Below are 22,744 nucleotides of genomic sequence, written 5' to 3'. Positions count from 1 at the left end.
ACAGCGTAGTAAGCAGACACTGTCAATAATAATAAGTTAAATAATACGCGAACACACTTACTTCAGTTTAGTTCATGTATTAAATTCCTTCTCATTCAGAATCTCATCAAGATGGCGACTAGCTCAACAGTAAATACATATGCATCTTCGTTCTTTCACGACTAACGGCAAGCATTTCTTCATTCTTTTTATAAGAGAAAACATAGACAGCAGAGAAGCTATTACATGGAGTAAATGGACGCTCCAAGGAATAATTGGGCTTGAAACTACTTTGCATTGATAATCGGTAAGATAAGAAGAGATATTTCGAGATATGTACTGAGTTATATAATTTATAAAATTTCTGAAAATATCGCGGAGAGACCGCTGCAAGAGACATTACACTACGACAAAATGAATGCTATTACACATCTATGGAACGATGTTAACGATCTTTTTGCTATCCAGCGTGGCAGATACCAATCGTCCATTGGTGGAACAGTGCGAAATCCACTCTCAAACTGAGAACTCCAGATCTGCGAGAAGATACATCTACAAAGGTCAAAAACGCAGCAAACATCTGAATATTAAAATACATCCAATTGTGATCCGTCCAATGTTTCTTTATGACAATCACCACTCCAGTCAAAAGATCCCAATAATATAATAGATATACAAGGTGTGTTCCATAAGTAATGTGACCAAATTCATAAAATATCATTTATTGAATATATTCATACAAATAATCAAAAATTTTCAAAGTAGCATCCTCTTCCATTGATACACTTGTGGAGGCGTTGTTTCCATGCCAGGAAGGCATCCTGGAATGCCTTTTCTGGAATGTCCTTTTGAGTTCATGTAACATGCGCTGGATGCTTTCAATTGTGTCCCAATGTTTTCATTTCATGACTCCTTTTAACTGTGGAAACAAACAAAGTCAGCGGAAGCCAGGTCAGGACTGTAGGGAGGCTGGGGAACCAATGTGGTCTTGGCCCTGGCCAGGAAGTCGTTGACAATGAAAGCACTGTGACTCAGCATGTTGTCATGGTGAACTGTTCACGTGTCCTTGATGTCGCTTTGACAGTGGGAGACCCTCCTTTACAGTCGTTTGAGCACTTCCAGGTAGAAAGCTGGGTTCACTGTAGTCCCGGTAGGTATGAATTCGTGGTGGTCAATGCCTCTGACGTCAAAGAAGACAATTAGCATGGTTTTGATCCTGGACTTGCTCATGCATGCCTTCTTGGGATGTGGCAACGATGGGGTGTGCCACTCTGAACTCTGCCTTTTTGTCTCAGGGTCATACGAAAAATCCACGACTTATCACCAGTGATAACTGAGTTTAAAAAATGAGGATCATTTTCACACAAATCCCATCATTTCTCGGCATTGAAGCACGCACATGGGATGAGTTTAGCACACACCTTTCTCATGTTCAAATCTTCGGTCACAATGCGGAAAACGGTTGTTTCTGACATGTTTAGAGTTTGTGCTATCAACTGAAGGCTCAGCAATCTGTCAGAGTTCAAACAATCGCGCACACGCATCACATTTTCGCCGACTCGTGCGGTTGATGGCCATCCACTGCGAGGTTCGCCGGTGATCTCCTCTTGGCCCTCCATGAACGGCTTGTGACATCGGAAAACTTGTGATTTGGACAAGCACTCATTCCCAAAGGCATGCTGAAGTAATGGAAACGTTTCGGTTGCGGACTTCCCAAGTTTAACGCAAAATTTGATAGCGCACCGTTGCTCTACAGAATGATCCATTGTGCCGTGTTACATAAACTCAAAACGGGGTTGACGGAAACGCACGTCCTGATTATATACGGCAGCTCGCAGCCGAATGAGACAAAGAGCGTTTTGAAGCTAACACCCCCCTCCACTTAGCCCAGCCGGTTACAACATGCTGTGGTGTACCGTTGCGTCAGAAAAAAATTAGTCGCATTACTTATAGAACAGATTCTGTAGTGGTTCTCACACACATCGCACCTAAGAGAAAAGTGGGCAGACAGCCTAAAAATTTATGAGGGAAGTCCCAATGTTTGCTCTGAGCAAAACATTCATACTTGTGGAGGCTGCAAAATAAAAATATTCTTGAAACTACGCAAAGCCTAACAAGTTTACAGAGCGCTTGAAGGCAATCTGGTACGAAACTGGAGCAAAAGTACAAGTTAGTACGTTGTGGTCCTGGTAGTTCAGCATCACTAGCAAAGAAAAATCGTTAAATAAATTTGTCTCAGGAAAAGCTGTATGAAATAAAAGAAACATATAGAGGTTAAGCTCTATGCAGGTTTACAGCAGTTTACACCAAGACACATATTGTTTACAAACTCTAAAAAACTGAGGCAGATAATACGGTCAATTTTTCGAATACTAACAGATCTTCTCGAGTCCGTTTGCACAAAGTTGGCGTATTGGACACCTCATTGCCAATGTGATGACGAAACAGTGATGTAAATCACATTGTCTCTCATAACAAATGTTAAACGAGATGCACAGCTAACGTTTTAAACGAATTCTTGAACACTGGTCACCGTCTACCGTTTCTGGACTGACTCACCTCTTGGCGATCCGGTATGGACTGTAATTGATTTTATAACAAGGTCCACACAAAAGGAAGACATAAAAATCCAGAAGGATAGATGGATGACGAATTTAACGATAGATCCGAAACGAACTATACATACATTGATATTTATGCCCATCTATGTAATAATTTCAGCCTGATAGCATATCTAATTGTAATAACATTTACTGTAAGCTAAGCAACTTAAATCTAGAACACTCTGTAAATGTGTTTGCGCACTCTTTATTGTTTGTATCAAAATGAACAGTTGTTACTTTACTGTATTAGTAGAAGCTCGTAAGCTGTGATGACTAACGGTACGTACACTAGAAGCCGACTGGAGGTCTATTGAAATAAACGGTCGTCAGCCTTGTTTCATTTCACGATATAAGTTTGGAAGACCATAGCTTCGGCACTACTGGTCGCCAACCAAACTGCACTCAGAGAAATTCCAAGATGAGACCTTTTCACTGGAAACGTCTCCTATTAGACCTCAGTTTTCTTCTTGTATCTTCTTCACCAATCTCAACAAAGAAAAGAGTCTGAATGACAATTCAAAGATAAAAAAGAAACGCTTCAATTTACATTCAGCAATAGGTTTTACTCTTAAAACTTTCTGGTGGATTAAGAAGCGGGACTCGAGCCCAGAACCTTTACTTTCACAGGGGATGCTCTTATTGGTTGATCCATGGACTACTAACTAGCTGCCTCCTCCTACTTTTCAAACTCATGACCCGCCCCACCACTTCTACCAATGTCTCTCAGACACTTCACAGAAGCTAAAGATGTCCTATATAGCTTGCCAGATTGTAGATTGAATAAAATAACTTTGTGACTGGAAGATTGCAGTGGCATGGGGCAGTCAAGATAGAGTGCAGCGAACCACACTAGGGAAGCCTCTGCTTGTGCATACAAAATAGGCTGTGCAACAAGCACGTGGTACCTATGAAAGAACGTTGACTGGCTGGCGGCTACCCATACTAGACGACTAGCTATAGCGCCTATTACAAAGTTATTTGAATAGATAATTTTAAAACTAGGGCAACCACAGCTAAAATAGTAGTACATGATTGCTTGACATTTCATGCAGTGAACAGTTATTTTAAAATACCTGTGTTAAAACTATTAAAATGAAACTGAATAGAATGTCCAATGGTCCACTGTAGCTGTACTTGTTCAAGCGATTTATAAATTCACACAAGCGGTTCCGCAACTTTTGAGTCACATCTTCTGGTGCAAATATCCGTACAAAATAATTTTTAAAATTAGTGTAGTTATCTGAGATATCCTAAAATACTGACTGACTAGATGTAAACATGGAAGAAAATATTAAGCATCAATCTAGGAAACAAGTGGATCACATACACCCCACAAGAACGGCCATATATATAGCCTACTTAATAAATGCAAACTGTAAGTTCATGCCGAAAAAAGTACTTACAAATGCTATGCCATAGGTTACAGAATGCCACCGTGTAACAATTGGCGTGGCTAGGTAACGATTTCAGCACTCCTCAGTTGATAAGAAACCATCGTCAAATGATAAAAATACCATCGTCAATTATGAAGGATTAGGACTCAGAACTGCTCCTTCATTTAAAACAGTGAAACAGTAACTCGAACGAAAAGTAGATGGGGACCATCGCCATGTGATGTGGATTAATTGCCAAAAACGAGACTGGCTTGTGTTAAATTGCGAACTGTACACATTCCGATTAATTTACACTCTTGTCGGACTATCTCAAGCAACGAAATGCTCCTCATAGATGTTATTCAGGGAACTACTGGGCCCTATAGTGACTGAAGAATGAAATGAAGTTAGTGATGAAAACTAGTAACTTTTATTCTTCAGTTACTACAGGGTCCAGTACTTCCCTGAATAACATCTATGAGGGGCATTTCGTTGCTTGACATAGGCCGAAAATAGTATATTTTAATCGGAATTTAACACAGGTCAGCCTCGTTTATGGCAATTGATCAACATCACATGGCGATGGTCCCCATCAACATGTGAGTTACCGTTTCACTTTTTTTTAAATTAATGATCGGTTCTGATTCCTAATTCTATTCATTCGTTTTATAATTAATTTTCATCATTGATGATAGTCTTTCTAGCATTTGGCGATGGGTTTTTTTTATCAACTGAGGAGTGCTGAAATCTTTGCCTAGTGACGCCAGTTGTTACACTGCGGCATCCTGTAACCTGTGACATAGCACTTGTAAGTACTTTCTTTTGGTACGAACTTACAGGTTGCATTCATTAAGTACATATACACTCCTGGAAATTGAAATAAGAACACCGTGAATTCATTGTTCCAGGAAGGGGAAACTTTATTGACACATTCCTGGGGTCAGATACATCACATGATCACACTGACAGAACCACAGGCACATAGACACAGGCAACAGAGCATGCACAATGTCGGCACTAGTACAGTGTATATCCACCTTTCGCAGCAATGCAGGCTGCTATTCTCCCATGGAGACGATCGTAGAGATGCTGGATGTAGTCCTGTGGAACGGCTTGCCATGCCATTTCCACCTGGCGCCTCAGTTGGACCAGCGTTCGTGCTGGACGTGCAGACCGCGTGAGACGACGCTTCATCCAGTCCCAAACATGCTCAATGGGGGACAGATCCGGAGATCTTGCTGGCCAGGGTAGTTGACTTACACCTTCTAGAGCACGTTGGGTGGCACGGGATACTTGCGGACGTGCATTGTCCTGTTGGAACAGCAAGTTCCCTTGCCGGTCTAGCAATGGTAGAACGATGGGTTCGATGACGGTTTGGATGTACCGTGCACTATTCAGTGTCCCCTCGACGATCACCAGTGGTGTACGGCCAGTGTAGTAGATCGCTCCCCACACGATGATGCCGGGTGTTGGCCCTGTGTGCCTCGGTCGTATGCAGTCCTGATTGTGGCGCTCACCTGCACGGCGCCAAACACGCATACGACCATCATTGGCACCAAGGCAGAAGCGACTCTCATCGCTGAAGACGGCACGTCTCCATTCGTCCCTCCATTCACGCCTGTCGCGACACCACTGGAGGCGGGCTGCACGATGTTGGGGCGTGAGCGGAAGACGGCCTAACGGTGTGCGGGACCGTAGCCCAGCTTCATGGAGACGGTTGCGAATGGTCCTCGCCGATACCCCAGGAGCAACAGTGTCCCTAATTTGCTGGGAAGTGGCGGTGCGGTCCCCTACGGCACTGCGTAGGATCCTACGGTCTTGGCGTGCATCCGTGCGTCGCTGCGGTCCGGTCCCAGGTCGACGGGCACGTGCACCTTCCGCCGACCACTGGCGACAACATCGGTGTACTGTGGAGACCTCACGCCCCACGTGTTGAGCAATTCGGCGGTACGTCCACCCGGCCTATCGCATGCCCACTATACGCCATCGCGCAAAGTCCGTCAACTGCACATACGGTTCACGTCCACGCTGTCGCGGCATGCTACCAGTGTTAAAGACTGCGATGGAGCTCCGTATGCCACGGCAAACTGGCCGACACTGACGGCGGCGGTGCACAAATGTTGCGCAGCTAGCGCCATTCGACGCCCAACACCGCGGTTCCTGGTGTGTCCGCTGTGCCGTGCGTGTGATCATTGCTTGTACAGCCCTCTCGCAGTGTCCGGAGCAAGTATGGTGGGTCTGACACACCGGTGTCAATGTGTTCTTTTTTCCATTTCCAGGAGTGTATATATATGCCCATTCTTGTGGGGCGTATGTGATCCACACGTTTCCTAGCTTGATGCTTAATATTTTCTCCCATGTATACATCTACTCATTCAGTATTTTAGATATATTTAGATAACTAAAATAATTTCAAAATCTGTTTTTTACAGATATTTGCACCGGAGATGCAACTCAAAAGTTATGAATCCAGTTGTTCGGGTTGATAAGTAACCTGAAAAAAAAATACAGTTAAGCGGACCATTGGATATTTCATTCAGTTTCATTTTAATAGTTTTAACACGTGTATTTTACGAAAACGGTTCATTGTATGAAATGTCAAGCAATCGTGTATTTGAATCGAAGTATACCACTCACTGCAGTACCCAGCAGTTTAGTACCCAGGAGAGCTTCTTTGGGGTTTGGTAAACAGAAACAGGTAGTGGCAGGCGTGAAGCTGTGAGGGCAGTACAAGTGAGACGGTAAGAACATTATCCAATATAGCTTAGGTTCAAGACTAGAGTCTCGGTCAGTTAATTTCAAACCAGCACAATCTCAGCTGCAGACTGAGAGATTTATTCTCCAAGTCTGTTTTATTCGACATGCACCTCTTCCAGCTAACTCTTAGCTCCCCCATCTTGCCGAATAAAAGCGCCTGATTGGGATAACTTGCTGTACAATGTTCTCAGAAAGACGCAACCATCATCTGTCATGAAAGCGAAGCTGTCACTGTAAAATCACATGTTCTTGCGCTAAAATGACAGTTTGTCTTCTTAACTCAAGACTGCCGATAACACTCTGCTTTCCGGCCACAGCCGGCCGAGGTGGCCGAGCGGTTCTAGGCGCTTCAGTCTGGAACCGCGCCACCGCTACGTTCACAGGTTCGAGTCCTGGAGTTCTGCCGCGGGCATGGATGTGTGTGATGTCCTTAGGTTAGTTAGGTTTAAGTAGTAGGGGACTGATGACCTCAACTGTTAAGTCCCATAGTGCTCACAGCCATTTGAACCATTTTTCTGGCCCCAACGGACCCACTTCCTTCTCTTCAAGTCGGTCCATGAACTCCCTGGGTTACTGAGTTCAGAGCAACTGTCGAAATTTGTTAACCATTTGCTGTCTTTTACCGTTCAGAAAAATCATGGGCAGCTTTATCACTCATGGGAATTCTTATCGAGTCGACCCTTTCTTCAACTAATACCAACCCTCTGTACAATGCTGTCGCCTAGCAGGATCACTCATAATGCAATTTTACGAGCTAATCACCAGGACTTCACGTGACGTCACAGAAAATTCTCTGAATAAGTGTCACCGCAAGGTTAGTCTCAAAAGTCTAGAAAATATTCACTATATGTTGAAGTTTTCCTGAGTGCCACATTGTTATCCAATTTGGGGAAGTTTGAAGGTGGTTCATCAGTCTGATATACAGGGTGACAGTTATTGAACTGTATGAAATAAAATCCTCATAAAGTCTGAACGGTTTGCATTAGGTCTTTCAAACTGCACGGTTGGCTGCGGGACATGATGGGAATTAGTACATGCTGTATGGTTTGGTTTAGTGACGAAGCCCACTTTCATTTGGATGGGTTCGTCATTAAGCAAAATTGTCGCACTTGGGGAACTGAGAATCCGCATTTCGCGCTCGAGAATCCTCTTCACCCTCGACGGGTGACTGTGTGCTGTACAATGCCCAGTCACGGCGCGTGAAGGTTTTGGAAGATGATTTCATCCCCGTCACCTAAAGTGACCCTGATTTCGACAATATGTGGTTCAGGCAAGACGGAACTCGACCCCATCGAAGCAGGAGAGTGATTTCCTGAAGCAGCACTTTAGGGACCATATTCTGGCTCTGGGATACCCAGAGGCCATTAGCACGGGCCACGATACGCCGCCATATTCTCCGCATCTGAACACATGCGATTCCTTTTTGTGAGGCTATGGTAAAGGCAAGGTGTACAGCAATAACGCCAAAACCACTGCTGAGCTGAAAGCAGCCATTCAGGAGGTTATCGACAGCATCGACGTTCCGACACTTCAGCAGGTCACGCAGAATTTCGCTATTCGTCTGCGCCATATCATCGTCAATGGTGGCGGGCATATCGAACATGTCACAACCTAAATCCGAATATCTGTAGTGACGTTTACATGTTGAATAAAGTGTGTACACACCATAGTTCGTAAATTATTTAGGTTTTTTTCATATAGTTCAATAATTATCACCCTGTATCTCGCACACCAGATAGAAGAGCTCTCCCAAGGAACTCAACAATTGAAATTTTGTGTATTACAGGTGCCTACTTTCACTCAGTTTTTGCATTGTTAGATTCTTTTTGCTGTGCCACATCCACTTCCTCTTATCTTTTCACAATAATTTCATCAATTTTCTTTTCTTTGCGTGGTTTAAAATCTGCTCCTTCCACATTTCAGCTTTTCCTTCTTTGCTTAGTACTGGCTTGCAACCTGACATTTTGACATTCAAACAGCTTCTTCTCTTTACTGCAAACATCTCTTTAATTTTCCTGTAGGTGGCATAAATCTTTCCCAAACTCATGCATACTTGAACATCTTCGAGTTCCTCCTTTAGCCATTCCCACTTTACCAGATGTTTCATTTTTCAGATGTTTGTATTTCCTTTTGCCTGCTTCATTTGCTGCTTTTTTTTTCAATTTCATTTTTTTCATTATATACATTTAATATCCTGTATGTTACCCAATACTTGCTGCTGCACCTTGTCTTTCTGCCTAGTTGTTCCACTGCTCTCTTACTATTTCATGTCTCAAAGCTACTCGTTCACCTTTTATTGTATTTTTTCAGTCAATCGTTGTCTAATGCTCCGTTTGAAACTCGCAACAACCTCTCGTTTATCAGCTTATCCGGAACCCATATTCTTAATTTCATAGCTTCCTGTAGCTGCTTCATCTTTAGTCTGCATTTTATAACTAATAAATTATAGTTAGTGTGCGTAAGTGTTCCTGGAAATGCTTTACAGTGTAAAATCTGGTTTCTAAATCTCTGTCTCAACAGAATGTATTCTAAAAGAGAAATTAAAAGTGTATGATGATGGTTGCGAGGGTTGTTCCATGTTCCTAGTAAACTTAGACTCCTTGTACATGAGCGACTTACTTGTCTCGATCAACTATTCATGGCAAACGAGTCTACTGCAGCGCCCTTGGCACTTTATTTCTATACTGAGACACCCTTGTGACGATTGGTCCTTTTGTTTAGATGATGGCACGAAACTGGCGACCGTTCTGCGTGCTGTCTACAGTGAAAGTGAGGTTATGGCGAACCCTCCTTATTTCAGAATGTCGGAATATAGTCTAGTAACACCATTAAAGAACTAGCATTGACAGTATAGTTTAATAATAACCAAAGCCAAATTCATAGTGACTGTTCCTTACAAAGGTGTGTGGTAAATTTTTCACACAGTAGAAAAGTGGAAGAATAAGAAAAATGTGGTCCAAAAATTACATAACACTATTTATCTGCTTGAGAAAATAGACCTAAATAATACAAACACATCAAACAATATTTAGAAAACAGAAGACAATGCTTTTTTACTTCATCTTTTGCATCTTGTTTTCTTTGTAAATACCAAATAACATCAGAAACTACTTTCTGCTTCAGTAGTGCTAACTTTTTCACCGCTAAAAAATTCAATTTATTTATTTATTTACCTTCTTGTCTATGTGTACTGTGGGTTTCTGCTTTGTCCAAGTGTTGCAAAATCTAAAAAACTTCTGGTTTCCGATATTTAATCTTTCTTATAGGAAAAATTCATTGAAAAATATCAAATCCTCTTTTAACCTCCAGAATGTATAACAAAAACAAACTAAATAATGAAATGTAGATTGAGAAGGCACAAAATCCATTACTGTAATGTGAGTGAACATGGCGACAAACAGTTATAATTTCCAGTGTTAGCAGACATCACTACTGTCCCTTGTTGCTGTGCATATGTGGTGCTCAGCATACTTGGGATTTTATATACTTGGCGCATTCAGTTGATCATTGAAGTCACCGACTCACTAGCTATGTGATTGACAGCTGATGTACCACAGGCATGTGACATGCACCTAATATGAGTATTCCATTTTAACCAAACCAAGCTGCAGCTGTAGACTGCTATGTTGAGTGTAGTGGTACAGTTACAGTACAGGAAGTGTAGCAGCAGGCAACTAATCTGTTACAGTTCACAGTAATTATACAGTTTCACAATAATAATTTTATCGTATCTGACTGTGATTTTAGTCACTATTAAAAATCACAATCAGCGAGTAGCAACCAAAAGTAGTTTTCAGCATTCAATGTCTGAAGTTCATACATCTTTCTAAAAGCTTTGTGTCACGCTATCGGGTCTACTTGCTATTTCACTCACAACTAGAAGTCACAAGTAGCAACTAAAAGTAGCATTTAACATTCAATACTGTTTGCCACATGTCGACCAACGTTAGGACTTCGTTCTAATAACCTTGTGTCTCATGCTATGGATGTACAATCCTGGAAATGGAAAAAAGAACACATTGACACCGGTGTGTCAGACCCACCATACTTGCTCCGGACACTGCGAGAGGGCTGTACAAGCAATGATCACACGCACGGCACAGCGGACACACCAGGAACCGCGGTGTTGGCCGTCGAATGGCGCTAGCTGCGCAGCATTTGTGCACCGCCGCCGTCAGTGTCAGCCAGTTTGCCGTGGCATACGGAACTCCATCGCAGTCTTTAACACTGGTAGCATGCCGCGACAGCATGGACGTGAACCGTATGTGTAGTTGACGGACTTTGAGCGAGGGCGTATAGTGGGCATGCGGGAGGCCGGGTGGACGTAACGCCGAATTGCTCAACACGTGGGGCGTGAGGTCTCCACAGTACATCGATGTTGTCGCCAGTGGTCGGCGGAAGGTGCACGTGCCCGTCGACCTGGGACCGGACCGCAGCGACGCACGGATGCACGCCAAGAACGTAGGACCCTACGCAGTGCCGTAGGGGACCGCACCGCCACTTCCCAGCAAATTAGGGACACTGTTGCTCCTGGGGTATCGGCGAGGACCATTCGCAACCGTCTCCATGAAGCTGGGCCACGGTCCCGCACACCGTTAGGCCGTCTTCCGCTCACGCCCCAACATCGTGCAGCCCGCCTCCAGTGGTGTCGTGAAAGGCGTGAATGGAGGGACGAATGGAGACGTGTCGTCTTCAGCGATGAGAGTCGCTTCTGCCTTGGTGCCAATGATGGTCGTATGCGTGTTTGGCGCCGTGCAGGTGAGCGCCACAATCAGGACTGCATACGACCGAGGCACACAGGGCCAACACCCGGCATCATGGTGTGGGGAGCGATCTCCTACACTGGCCGTACACCACTGGTGATCGTCGAGGGGACACTGAATAGTGCACGGTACATCCAAACCGTCGTCGAACCCATCGTTCTACCATTCCTAGACCGGCAAGGGAACTTGCTGTTCCAACAGGACAATGCACGTCCGCATGTATCCCGTGCCACCCAACGTGCTCTAGAAGGTGTAAGTCAACTACCCTGGCCAGCAAGATCTCCGGATCTGTCCCCCATTGAGCATGTTTGGGACTGGATGAAGCGTCGTCTCACGCGATCTGCACGTCCAGCACGAACGCTGGTCCAACTGAGGCGCCAGGTGGAAATGGCATGGCAAGCCGTTCCACAGGACTACATCCAGCATCTCTACGATCGTCTCCATGGGAGAATAGCAGCCTGCATTGCTGCGAAAGGTGGATATACACTGTACTAGTGCCGACATTGTGCATGCTCTGTTGCCTGTGTCTATGTGCCTGTGGTTCTGTCAGTGTGATCATGTGATGTATCTGACCCCAGGAATGTGTCAATAAAGTTTCCCCTTCCTGGGACAATGAATTCACGGTGTTCTTATTTCAATTTCCAGGAGTGTATAAGCTACCTCCAGTCGAAGTGAACAAAGAACCTAATTTGCTCTGAGAAAAATTTTGCACTTGGTGGTTTACCTGGCAGCAGCACTGATATGTTTGAGTAAAGTGTGATATTGATCACCAACCCCCTCCCCCCGCCCCCCCAAATCTTGGTTTATATTTGTGTCAGTACACTTAATGTACTTTTCATGGTGAAAATTAATTCTGCAAGGTAAATTCAGGAAAAGCGTATTAGATAGTGGACAGGACCCTGACAGGTTTTTGGTGCGTTTTATACACATACTCTTTGGTTGTAATTAAACTTCCCCTATTTAACACGTTTTAACACAGAAACTAATTATGTATGAAAACCAAACTTGGTAGTATTAAGAGCAAGGACATCAGTAAGAGGAATAATGCGGAATCAGGTCAACTGAAACACCTGACCAGTTGCAGTGCACTTGTTGAAGTGCCAACATGAGCTTGGACAAAAGAAGTAGGGTATTATTGGGGAAGCTCTATTATCAAAACAACAGTAATGCTGCAACTGCCCTTCGAGAATATCACTGGCTGAAAGTATTATGGAAGGGTCCTCTTTCTCCATCTCCTGTGTGGAGCATGATGACGAAGTTCGAATCAATTCGAGAACTGGAGACGCTCCAGGAAGAGGCTGACGACCGGTTGCACCACATTGCAAATGATGAAATCGCTGTTGCTGTGGAGACAACGCTGCCCGCAATTCACGATCATCAGGCAGTGTGAGCGCTGTGTCATGACAGTTGAACAGTTGAACATCCATTGTGCAGAAGGTGTTTCAGACCATTCTCAAATAGTATCTGTACAAAACACATACCGTACAGCAGCTTGCACCACGGGATGCACAACGATGTGTTGACTTTGCTCTCCATTTTCTCACAAGGATTGAAGTTGACGTGGGCTGGTGCTGGACCATCCTATGGACACCCAAAGCTCATTTTTCTTTGACAGGTGAGGTGAACACACAGAATTGCTGTGTGGGGCGATCTTCATTTCAAGTCACTGTGCATGAAGTTCCTCTGTATGTTGAACTTATCATCACATTGTGTTGCTTCATGGCTACACTCATCATTGGCCCATTCTTTTTTGAACAGGTTGGCGCTAAATGTGTAGTGAGACTGGCCAGCGTTGCTGTGATATGCTTTGCCAGTATGTCATACCCGTTCTACAGCATGGTCACCTGATCTCACTCCCTGTGATTTCTGGTTGTGGGGTACCTGAAGGACAGGGTTTACTAGTGGAACATTCACGCATGAGCTGATCTGAACACAGCATATCAAATGAGGTAGCCAGCATACATACAGACATGCTTTGTTCTGCTGTGCAGAATGCAATCCTGCACTTTCAGACTCTTCTGGATACTGATGAGCACCATATTGAGCCTCTTTTGTAGCATTAATGGTATCGGTGTGTAATGGTATAAAGTCTCCAGTTCTCGAATTGATTCGAACTTCGTCATCATGCTCCACACAGCAGATGGAGAAAGAGGACCCTTCCATAATACTTTCATCCAGTGATATTCTCGAAGGGCAGTTGCAGCATTACTGCTGTTTTGATAATAGAGCTTCACCAATAATACCCTACTTCTTTTGTCCAAGCTCATGTTGGCACTTCAACAAATGCACTACAACTGGTCAGGTGTATGAGAATATGAATCATGATGACTGATCGTGGTACCTGATGGCCATAGTTGGAACTGAAGGGTGATGCCGTGACACATGGAAATCATGCACCCCATACTCTGGACATTACTGCTACCAAGTCTGATACTTGTACAGTAATTAGTATCTGTGTTATAATGTGTTTAATATGGAAAGTTTAATTATAACCACTTGGTATATTCCACGTAAACGACGAAAATTGAAATGCGGGGCAGGGACAGGGCGACTATATAGCTTTTAACAAATGCATTTACTTGAATTCATTCACAAAATGAATATTCAACTCTACAGTTCACAGGTCAAGTTTTCTGTGTGTCTTCAAGTATTTCACTTAAAACAATTCCGATGTGAACTTTTAATTTGGAGATCCATACTTTCCACTCTCTTCACATGTGTATCACCAACCTTAAAACACATAGCCAAGATTTTATCAGTAATTACATGGCATAAAATGTAGGGTTAAGATGCAGCTTTAACTAGAGGAGAATGTAATTTTCATTGTTCTCTCACAGCATATTTCACATTTGTCCATAAATTTCTTCAGGGTAGGTGACCAGTTGATCAATAAATAAAATTCCTCCAACACAGTGAGGAAGGCCATTTGCAACACTGGGCGAAAACATTGGGGAAATTTTACTTATTGACAATGCAGTCACCTACCATGAAGAATTTTATAGACAGTTACAGGGAAATGGAGGCCTACAATTATATTTCACTTTTACTGAGCATCCCTATCAAAACTACATAATGACTTCAATGACACATTGTTGAAATATTCAGTCTGCACACTTCACAGGTAAGAATGTATCACTTCCATTCATTAGGCAGTTCACCTAGCCATAAATACCAGTTAGCAGATATGCTTACTGGCGACTGTTAGTTGCTACTTGTGTCTAACCACAGAGAAAAACCTGTTGTGATAAATTGCTGAAATCGGATTCTAATGTTGTAGAGACGTATAAGGCATGAATAACTGCGATTTAAACTGTGATAAGACACAATCGAAAATTACAGTTACTGAAAAGTAGCATCAAGAGAAATCACAGATATCAGGAAGTCACAATGTATCTGATGTATATAGCCATTTTCACACAAGTAACTAATGTGATGCCATAGCTTGTGGTTTTCTGTATTGGCACCATGAGCTACCGTTCACACAGGATGCCACAAATTGTACATGGTTGCATAGCTTTCAGTATGGTAACAATTAAAATCATATCGGTGGATAGTAATGTTTTAGTGGAGATTACAACACTACAGCTGTGACAAGAATTAATATGAGGAAGACGAAATCCAGTGCTGGATCTGAAAACAGATTTCGCTCACGGGCCACAAACGTATTAATAAAAGAAATAACAGTCGCAGACGAAAATACTGTCTGCTATGGCAAATTGATCAAGAGCTGGCATATAAATATCATCTGCAGACAGCTACTCTTCCAATATTTTAGTATCTTATTGTATTCGCTCATGTAGGCATTTCGAATAACTAATTTTTAATTTAATAGCTGCCTAGAGAAAATTATAGATAGGCTGTTGTGTATCTGCCAAAATGAAAACACACTGAAATCGAATGGAATACAGCAACAGTTACTCCACGATAACTTTGACAGAATGTCCATGTTTTGAAATAAATCCACCAGTCAGCATTGGTGGAAGAAAAGTGGTGTAACACTGTACAACCAAGTTGAACTTTTCGTGGCATGACGAATGTTCATGATTTAAATAATGAAAACTGCACTAGTTACCTATTTTTTGGTGCTTAGCAAAACACTTTTCGAGAATTTATTCTCATTTTCAAGCCCATTTGTGCATTTCTTTACATCAGTATTTTTGATGGCGTTTGTATGTGTGATTTTCGGTCTCTCCTGCATCTTTTTGAGACTATAAGATATTGTGCCTTCCCCATTACACAGAATATCACACAGACGCAAATCATCACATATACTGTGCGTTTACAAAACATGCTACAAAGATATATATTTGTAGCATGTTTTGTAAGCAAACAGTACAGATGATGATCTGCTTACGTGTGATATTCTGTGTAACAGAGGAGGCGCAATACCTTATAACCTCAAAAAGAAGCAGGAGAGATCGAAAATCACACATGCAAACATCACCAAAAATATTCATGTAAAGAAATACATAAATGCACTTGAAAAACAGAATAAATTCTGGAAAAGTGTTGTGCTAAGCATCGAAAAATAAGTGATTGATGCAGTTTTCATTATTTAAATCATGAGTGACACAGCTGTAGGCTTTCCTGAAACATCAAATACGATGAACGAAAATAAATGAAAAAAGTTGCATGTCTTTAGTTGCGCCACAGAAAACTGGAAGTTCACCCACACAACTGCAGTATGCCATTAGCTGTGGCGACACTTTTGTTGCATGTGTGAACCAGGCTTAACGCAGTGTCCTGTGCAGCATGTTCTGTGTGCCAGCAGACACATGTGATCTTCCCACACCTGTGCCTGGGCCGCTCGGAGCGCTACTTCCCACAGCCGGCCGCCTTCCTGCCAGAGCGCTGGACGGCAGCGTGGCCAGGAGGCCGGCTGCCAGACCACCAGCATGCCTCGCTGCCCTTTGGCCACGGGCGCCGCATGTGTGTTGGCAGACGATTTGCTGAGGCCGAGCTGCAGATACTCATCGCCAAGGTAAGCTGGCAGTGCCTGCACCTCCAGCAGTCCAGAGCACAAACTGACATTTAATTCTTTTTCATCACTATATGGCCTTTTTGTTGTAAGATCGATTCACACTGTGTGTAAAGCCCCTTCTAGAAGAGCAACTTGCTTGTCTCAAACGGCTAATCACGGTCAGTAAGTGCATTGGAGCGCCACTGGCCTTTTATTCCTCTTCTGAGTCTTGCGTGTCACGAGTGGTCATTTTCTTTTACATATATGCTGCAAAATTGGTAGCCTACTTTTTGCAGATGGTACTAGTGTCATAATAAATCACATTACAGAAAGCAATAGAACAGTTAGTAAATGATATTTTCCAAAGAACTATTAAGTGCTTCTCTGAGTATTGAATCCCCCTAAATTTTGATAAAATGCACTACATTCATTTCTGTACAACAAATAGAACCAATACCAACAACTAATGCAGAACATAAGCAGGAATCAGTGAGTAGGGTAGAATGCTCCAAATTTTTTATGTTCATATTGACGAGAACTTTCGGCTGATTTACAAGCAAGCACATGACACATACGCATAATGAGTAGTCGATTTTGCAAGAGAGTCGATCTTGGAAATCCGGTTAAAGTTTACTGACATGTCTTAAGGTGTTCATTGGTAGTCGTCTTCTTCTTTCAAAATTCAGTTTTTTTTGCTAGAAATTTAAATTGAGTTATAAATACTTATCAGACACCATTAAAGTAGATTTTCAAGTTTATTGACACATATTTTCACTGTCTGTTTTGACAATGATGGACTTTTATATTGTAAAACTTCACTTTTGCGATAATGTCAAGCAGCTGACGTTCGTGGAGTCATACCACCTGCTCTGTTCACCGCCGCTGCCTACCATCATGGTATAAATTGTCTGAAAATGGTCGCATTCTTTCAGAAAACAGTAATCATTGTAAATAAATATTTTATTGCGGTCATGTTCTCAAAAACTATTGCAACAATGTTGTTCAGTAAATTCACATAGACTACAATGACTCTAAATTATACAAACATGTTGTAATAGCGCATTGTTCCAATACAATAAATCGTATCTTGACACAGAAAGTAACATAGTGTTTGTGCTCTTTGAATGCTAGACATGGACTGACTTCAAACATTTAGTTATGCATAATGCTGACTGACATGGAACTTCACATGATGAGTACTTGGTCCCAATCAAGTAGCACTCAAACTCTAATGAACTTGTCGTCTACAAAATGTTTCACCATCATCTACTTCCTTACATGGTTCTGAAAAAGCGTTTCTATGGTTCCTACCTCCTCTGTCATATGCTAATTTCTTTTTGAAATAATAAAATTTAGGACTAGAAAACAATACCATTTGCACAGTAAACAATTCAAAGATATTAACAAATACAACTCAGATCTGTAGTTTGTATGGCTCTGCAACCTTAGTCGATACAGAAATGTACAAGTAGTAAGACTACATTGTATAAAGTACTAGTCTCCTTTCAGGAATTGAGGCATAATAGCTCACTAGTTATGAGAATGACTTAACAGGAAACTCAGGGAGTCATAATTCTCCTAAGGACCAAACGCTGAGCAGGACAATCTACAAAATGTACAATCCAAAATTATTCACTTTGTGAATGACTCTACATGTAGAGTTAGTGAAGGTAGTCAAAATTTAAGCATAATAACATTATTGACCACTAAAGATTGACCATAATCGATTAATGACAGTAATAACAGTGCTGTGTGATTAACCAAACTAAAAACAGATGTATGGAAAAAAAAACTCTAAGTATCCTTACATTAGCCGGCCGAAGTGGCCGTGCGGTTAAAGGCGCTGCAGTCTGGAACCGCAAGACCGCTACGGTCGCAGGTTCGAATCCTGCCTCGGGCATGGATGTTTGTGATGTCCTTAGGTTAGTTAGGTTTAACTAGTTCTAAGTTCTAGGGGACTAATGACCTCAGTAGTTGAGTCCCATAGTGCTCAGAGCCATTTGAACCATTTTTTATCCTTACATTAAATCAAAATTTACCTACAAAATCACTGGAGGGACTAGTTGGGACATTTTATGAAGTAATGGACTACAGAGAAAATCATGAGAAGTGATTAGATGTGTGAGACATCCAGTTTTAAGAAAGCAAAAAACTGTCTCATGTACCAAAATTAATAGTGGTCAGACTTGACCAAATGCTCCTAAACTACCTAAGCTGCTAAAGTACTCATAAACTCAGAAACAATTTTCTATTGTTAACTAGAAACTGATGTGTTTATCAAAGAATGGTGTTACAATAACTGCAACCAGAGGCAGATGGAAAGATGAGAGGTTTATAATCTCCTATTGATGATATGATAATTACAGAGTACAATCTTGGTTAGGCAAAGCAAATATGATATGTCTTTTGCAAAGGATCTGTCCATGAATTTATCTTGAGCTATTCAGGGAAATGATGTTAAAGTAAAAACTGAATAGTTGTTTGAACCAATGTCCTACTGAACACAGGTCCTGTGTTTTAACACTACACTACCTCACTCAGTGTCAGAGATATCTCTGTGGTTTATTTGGTATTGGGTGATGTTTTCCTGGAAAGCTCTATTTGTGATTTTCATGAAACTGAAACTGAAATTAGTTTTTGAAAAAAGACATCACAAAATTTAAATTTTTACATTAAGTCACTTGCTGACTGCATTTTTAAGAATCAGCATGTTGTAGTACTAATTTCTAACTTATATTTTTAAAGCAAGGGAGACTTTTTAAATATTTGCAAGTCAACTTTCCCTAACAGAAAACATTATTTTTTTAACTTACAACATGAGGAGGGAATCTCAAACTGTGGCTAGAAAGTTATAAACCGTGTAAAAAAACTATGAAAACATTTATTCATGCAAAAAATATGTAGAATTTTGATAAAACAAAATTTAGTAATCATTTCATTGTAAAATAGTCCCAGAAATACCTGGATCCAAAAATAGTTACAAATGAAATATGTTAACACATTTAATATTTCAATGCATTTAATATGACTTGTCACTCCTTAGTTTCAGGTACAGTGTGGGGAATAATAAATGCAGTTTGTATTCCAAGGCATATGTTGTGTATCAATTTGGTTACAAGCATATTCAATGGCACAAAGTATAATTACATTTACACTTACATGTAATTATTTCTTTTATATTTTCTCATACTGTACTTAAAGGTTGTAAACAGTTCTCGAGCTTTCTAGTTTAAAATATGCTTTATTAATTGTTGCCAGTGAGGTTCAGAGATAATTATAGAGCTTTGATTCAATATTTGTACAACACAGTATTTCGTTGAATTTCAGAACAAAAAAGAATTCTAGTTTAAAAAAAACTCCTGACTGGTAAAGTGTCACACTGTAGACCCTAAAGGTTGTGGGTTCGATTACCTGCACACTCATCAAAGTTTTATGTACCACTTTTCACTTGTTTCACTTCTAGCAATGTTCGTTAGTGCAAGAACGGACGAGCTGCTCAGTGGTTTGGAGTCCACATTAAACTGCAGATCCACCAGTAGGGGGGGGGGGGGGGGCGGGGAGGAGGAGGCTGCATTAGCAAGGCAACAGTGTACCACCTCCAGTAGAAGCAAGCCTAGTAAAACAGTGTGGTTTCCAAATTAATTTTCGTGTTGATGACATCTTATGAGTACCTTACTTGCTACTGATGAAGTCATTGTTCCACTTCCTGGATCAAAAACTTTATTGCTGCATTCTATAATTTCATTAATAACTTTTGAATGGTCCATTGTGCAACACTCACTTCGAAAGTTCACTCATTCCCTTGCCTGATTAAAATGTACAATCTTTCTGTGCATTAATTATAGTGGTATTGATTATCTCATAAATTACACAGTACACAGAAGAGTATCAACTCTAAAAAGTTATATTATTGACACTTTGTAAGTTTCTATTTTATGTATCCAAGTAGGTAAATTGGAAGATATTATGCTTGTAACAGATTCCTTGTAACTTAATCAACCACAAGAAAACTCTTCATAGACATTTAGACACATTGAATAAAACCAATTATAAAGTTGAATGTTGTGTAGTCCTTTGCCTTCAATGATTAATTCATGTCACTGATCATATATAGAACATTCTATTTTCGATAATAATATTTGCTGAACAACCTTCAACCTTACATGTTCCAAACAAAGTTGTATTGAACAAAACATAATAAAATTTCTTACAGCTGCTTTTCGTCTTAGATGCTGCATAAAATTACGAATATACAGTTAAAACAACAATAATGTATCTGTAAAGTTTTAAATACTCTGTTGTTGTCCTGGCCAGGGTCTATTTAACATTAATCTATGGAAGTAAACGTGATATTTCTATTAATCAATTGTAACACTGAGTCATGGTAGTTTATTACCATCACAGCTGAAGTTGCCACTTTCTCGCCTAACACCAACATTGTTTTATCCACTGTTCCAGATTGTACGCAGGTACCAGGTTGAATATCATTATGGTGAAATCAAATACAAAGTGCATCCAACATATGTACCTGAGAGCCCACTCAAGTTCAGACTTGTGTCAAGGCCAAACTAGAAACTTCTCTGCTGCAAGATGTATTTCACATGCAATGGTCACAAACAGCATATGCTAATATTATTTCACTAATACCTATTTTAGAACTGCTGGTCAATATATCTAAGACCAGTTGAAAAAATGCAATGATCTGACATACCGTGTTGTTGCTAACATTAATAACAGTGCACAGTGCATATCAAGTCCTGCACTTTTTAAAAAGCAGCATATGTATAGAAACTTAAAAGTGATATGTATATATTTCAAAAAGAAATGTTTCAATTTTTATAATTTTGAGACCTTATTGCTTTAAGTATAATCATACATTTTTATATGAAAATATATTAAAAAGAACAGTTTGTCATCTTTTTCAAATTCAAGATGGCAATTCCTGTCTATCTTACATTATTTGTATGTAAGAATAAATGTATTACCATAAAGAAATACAATGATTTTTATTTGTTCTGAATCTTAGGATTGGTATTCTGTCTGAATGCAAGAAAATGACACAGTGTTTTTAATACTATGTGAACAGATGACTGAAGGGGGAAAATTACCATAACTACTTCAGAGCAAAATATCAGATAATTGAGCCATCTCGTTTCCTTTATTTTTACATATTCGAAACCATTTCATCTTCAATGGTATTTGTGCATACCCTTCAATTATAACTTACGCTTTGGTCATATCCTTAAATAACATTAATGGAAGACAGGCAGACCAAGTCTTATTTCTTGCTCCAATTTCTCCAGCTAAAATGCAGCTTTGTCTTTAATGACCTTGACAAGGACCAGACATTATATTAAAGTCCTCCTCGCTCCATTTTATGTATAGTGAAAAATTCGATAAAACGCTACTAATCACTGCAAATACAGTAACGTTGGGAAAAGCACAGTTATTCAGATGACCTTTACCCTGACTGCTTGTCTGCTTTTAGGGTTACCAAATGATACGTCTGAGATGGTTACCTGGAACCCAGATTTATTGTGATTTCCTGTATTGTAGTAGTAATTCTGTAATTAAACATCTCAGACAAAATAGAGAGTAAATGTATGTTAATTCTTATCCTTTAATGCTGTCCCTGAGATCTATGCATTCAGCAAGATCATCCTTCCTACATTAATACTAAGAAGCCCCTCCTTGCAGCCCTAAAGTCACTTAAAACACAACTCACTTTCTGAAAACAGTTCTCTCGCTTAATATTTTCACGATTTCTTGATTTTTATGTAGCACACATTCACAGGTCTGAATTTACTCTTCCAAATAACTCACTGTAGATGATAATTGTAACAAAAAGTCTACACTCGTTTTTCTTAATAAATGCAGCCAAAAAACAAAAATACAGAGAAAGTATCTCACTGAGAAACCCCTGTAGGTCGCTGACCTCGAACAACTGTATGTGGTTTCAATTCAACAAGTATGTGGGACTGTCCAGAGAAGCTTCTTGTTGCTCTGGTTCACTAGACATGTTGCATTTGGAATAAAGAAGTGCCTATGGTGGATTACAAATTCTCTATACAATTTGTATTAGACGAATTCCATGTACAGGTTATTATCCAAAAATACTCATAAATCATGTCTGGCCTAAGCATTTGTTCTGCTACAGGCACATGCATTACACAGCTAGAACGTCATATGGTCTTGAGGAAATGTGAGCTGTGAGGAAAAGATAAAAATGGTTATGGAGTATGGTTCCATATCTGCAACCACCATATGGCCTGATTAGAAACATCACGAACAAGTGTTCATAATCACAGA

General features: G+C 40.8%; 1 protein-coding gene across 1 annotated transcript in view; it reads left to right on the top strand.

Annotated features, from left to right (window-relative positions):
* LOC126441271 (probable cytochrome P450 49a1) overlaps positions 1 to 21,007 on the top strand; it is a 133,732-nt gene extending 112,725 nt beyond the window's left edge. Inside the window, exons 11-12 of the mRNA XM_050090680.1 lie at positions 16,247 to 16,456; positions 20,894 to 21,007. Coding sequence (XP_049946637.1) covers positions 16,247 to 16,456; positions 20,894 to 21,007 — 324 coding nt within the window. The remainder of the gene's footprint in view (positions 1 to 16,246; positions 16,457 to 20,893) is intronic.
* Positions 21,008 to 22,744: the final 1,737 nt, after the last annotated feature.

The sequence above is a fragment of the Schistocerca serialis genome, chromosome 1 (genome assembly GCF_023864345.2).
Source record: "Schistocerca serialis cubense isolate TAMUIC-IGC-003099 chromosome 1, iqSchSeri2.2, whole genome shotgun sequence".
In the NCBI taxonomy this organism is placed as follows: Eukaryota; Metazoa; Arthropoda; class Insecta; order Orthoptera; family Acrididae; genus Schistocerca; species Schistocerca serialis.
Note: the sequence above shows the minus strand (reverse complement) of the source record. Positions and strands in the feature narration are given on the sequence as shown.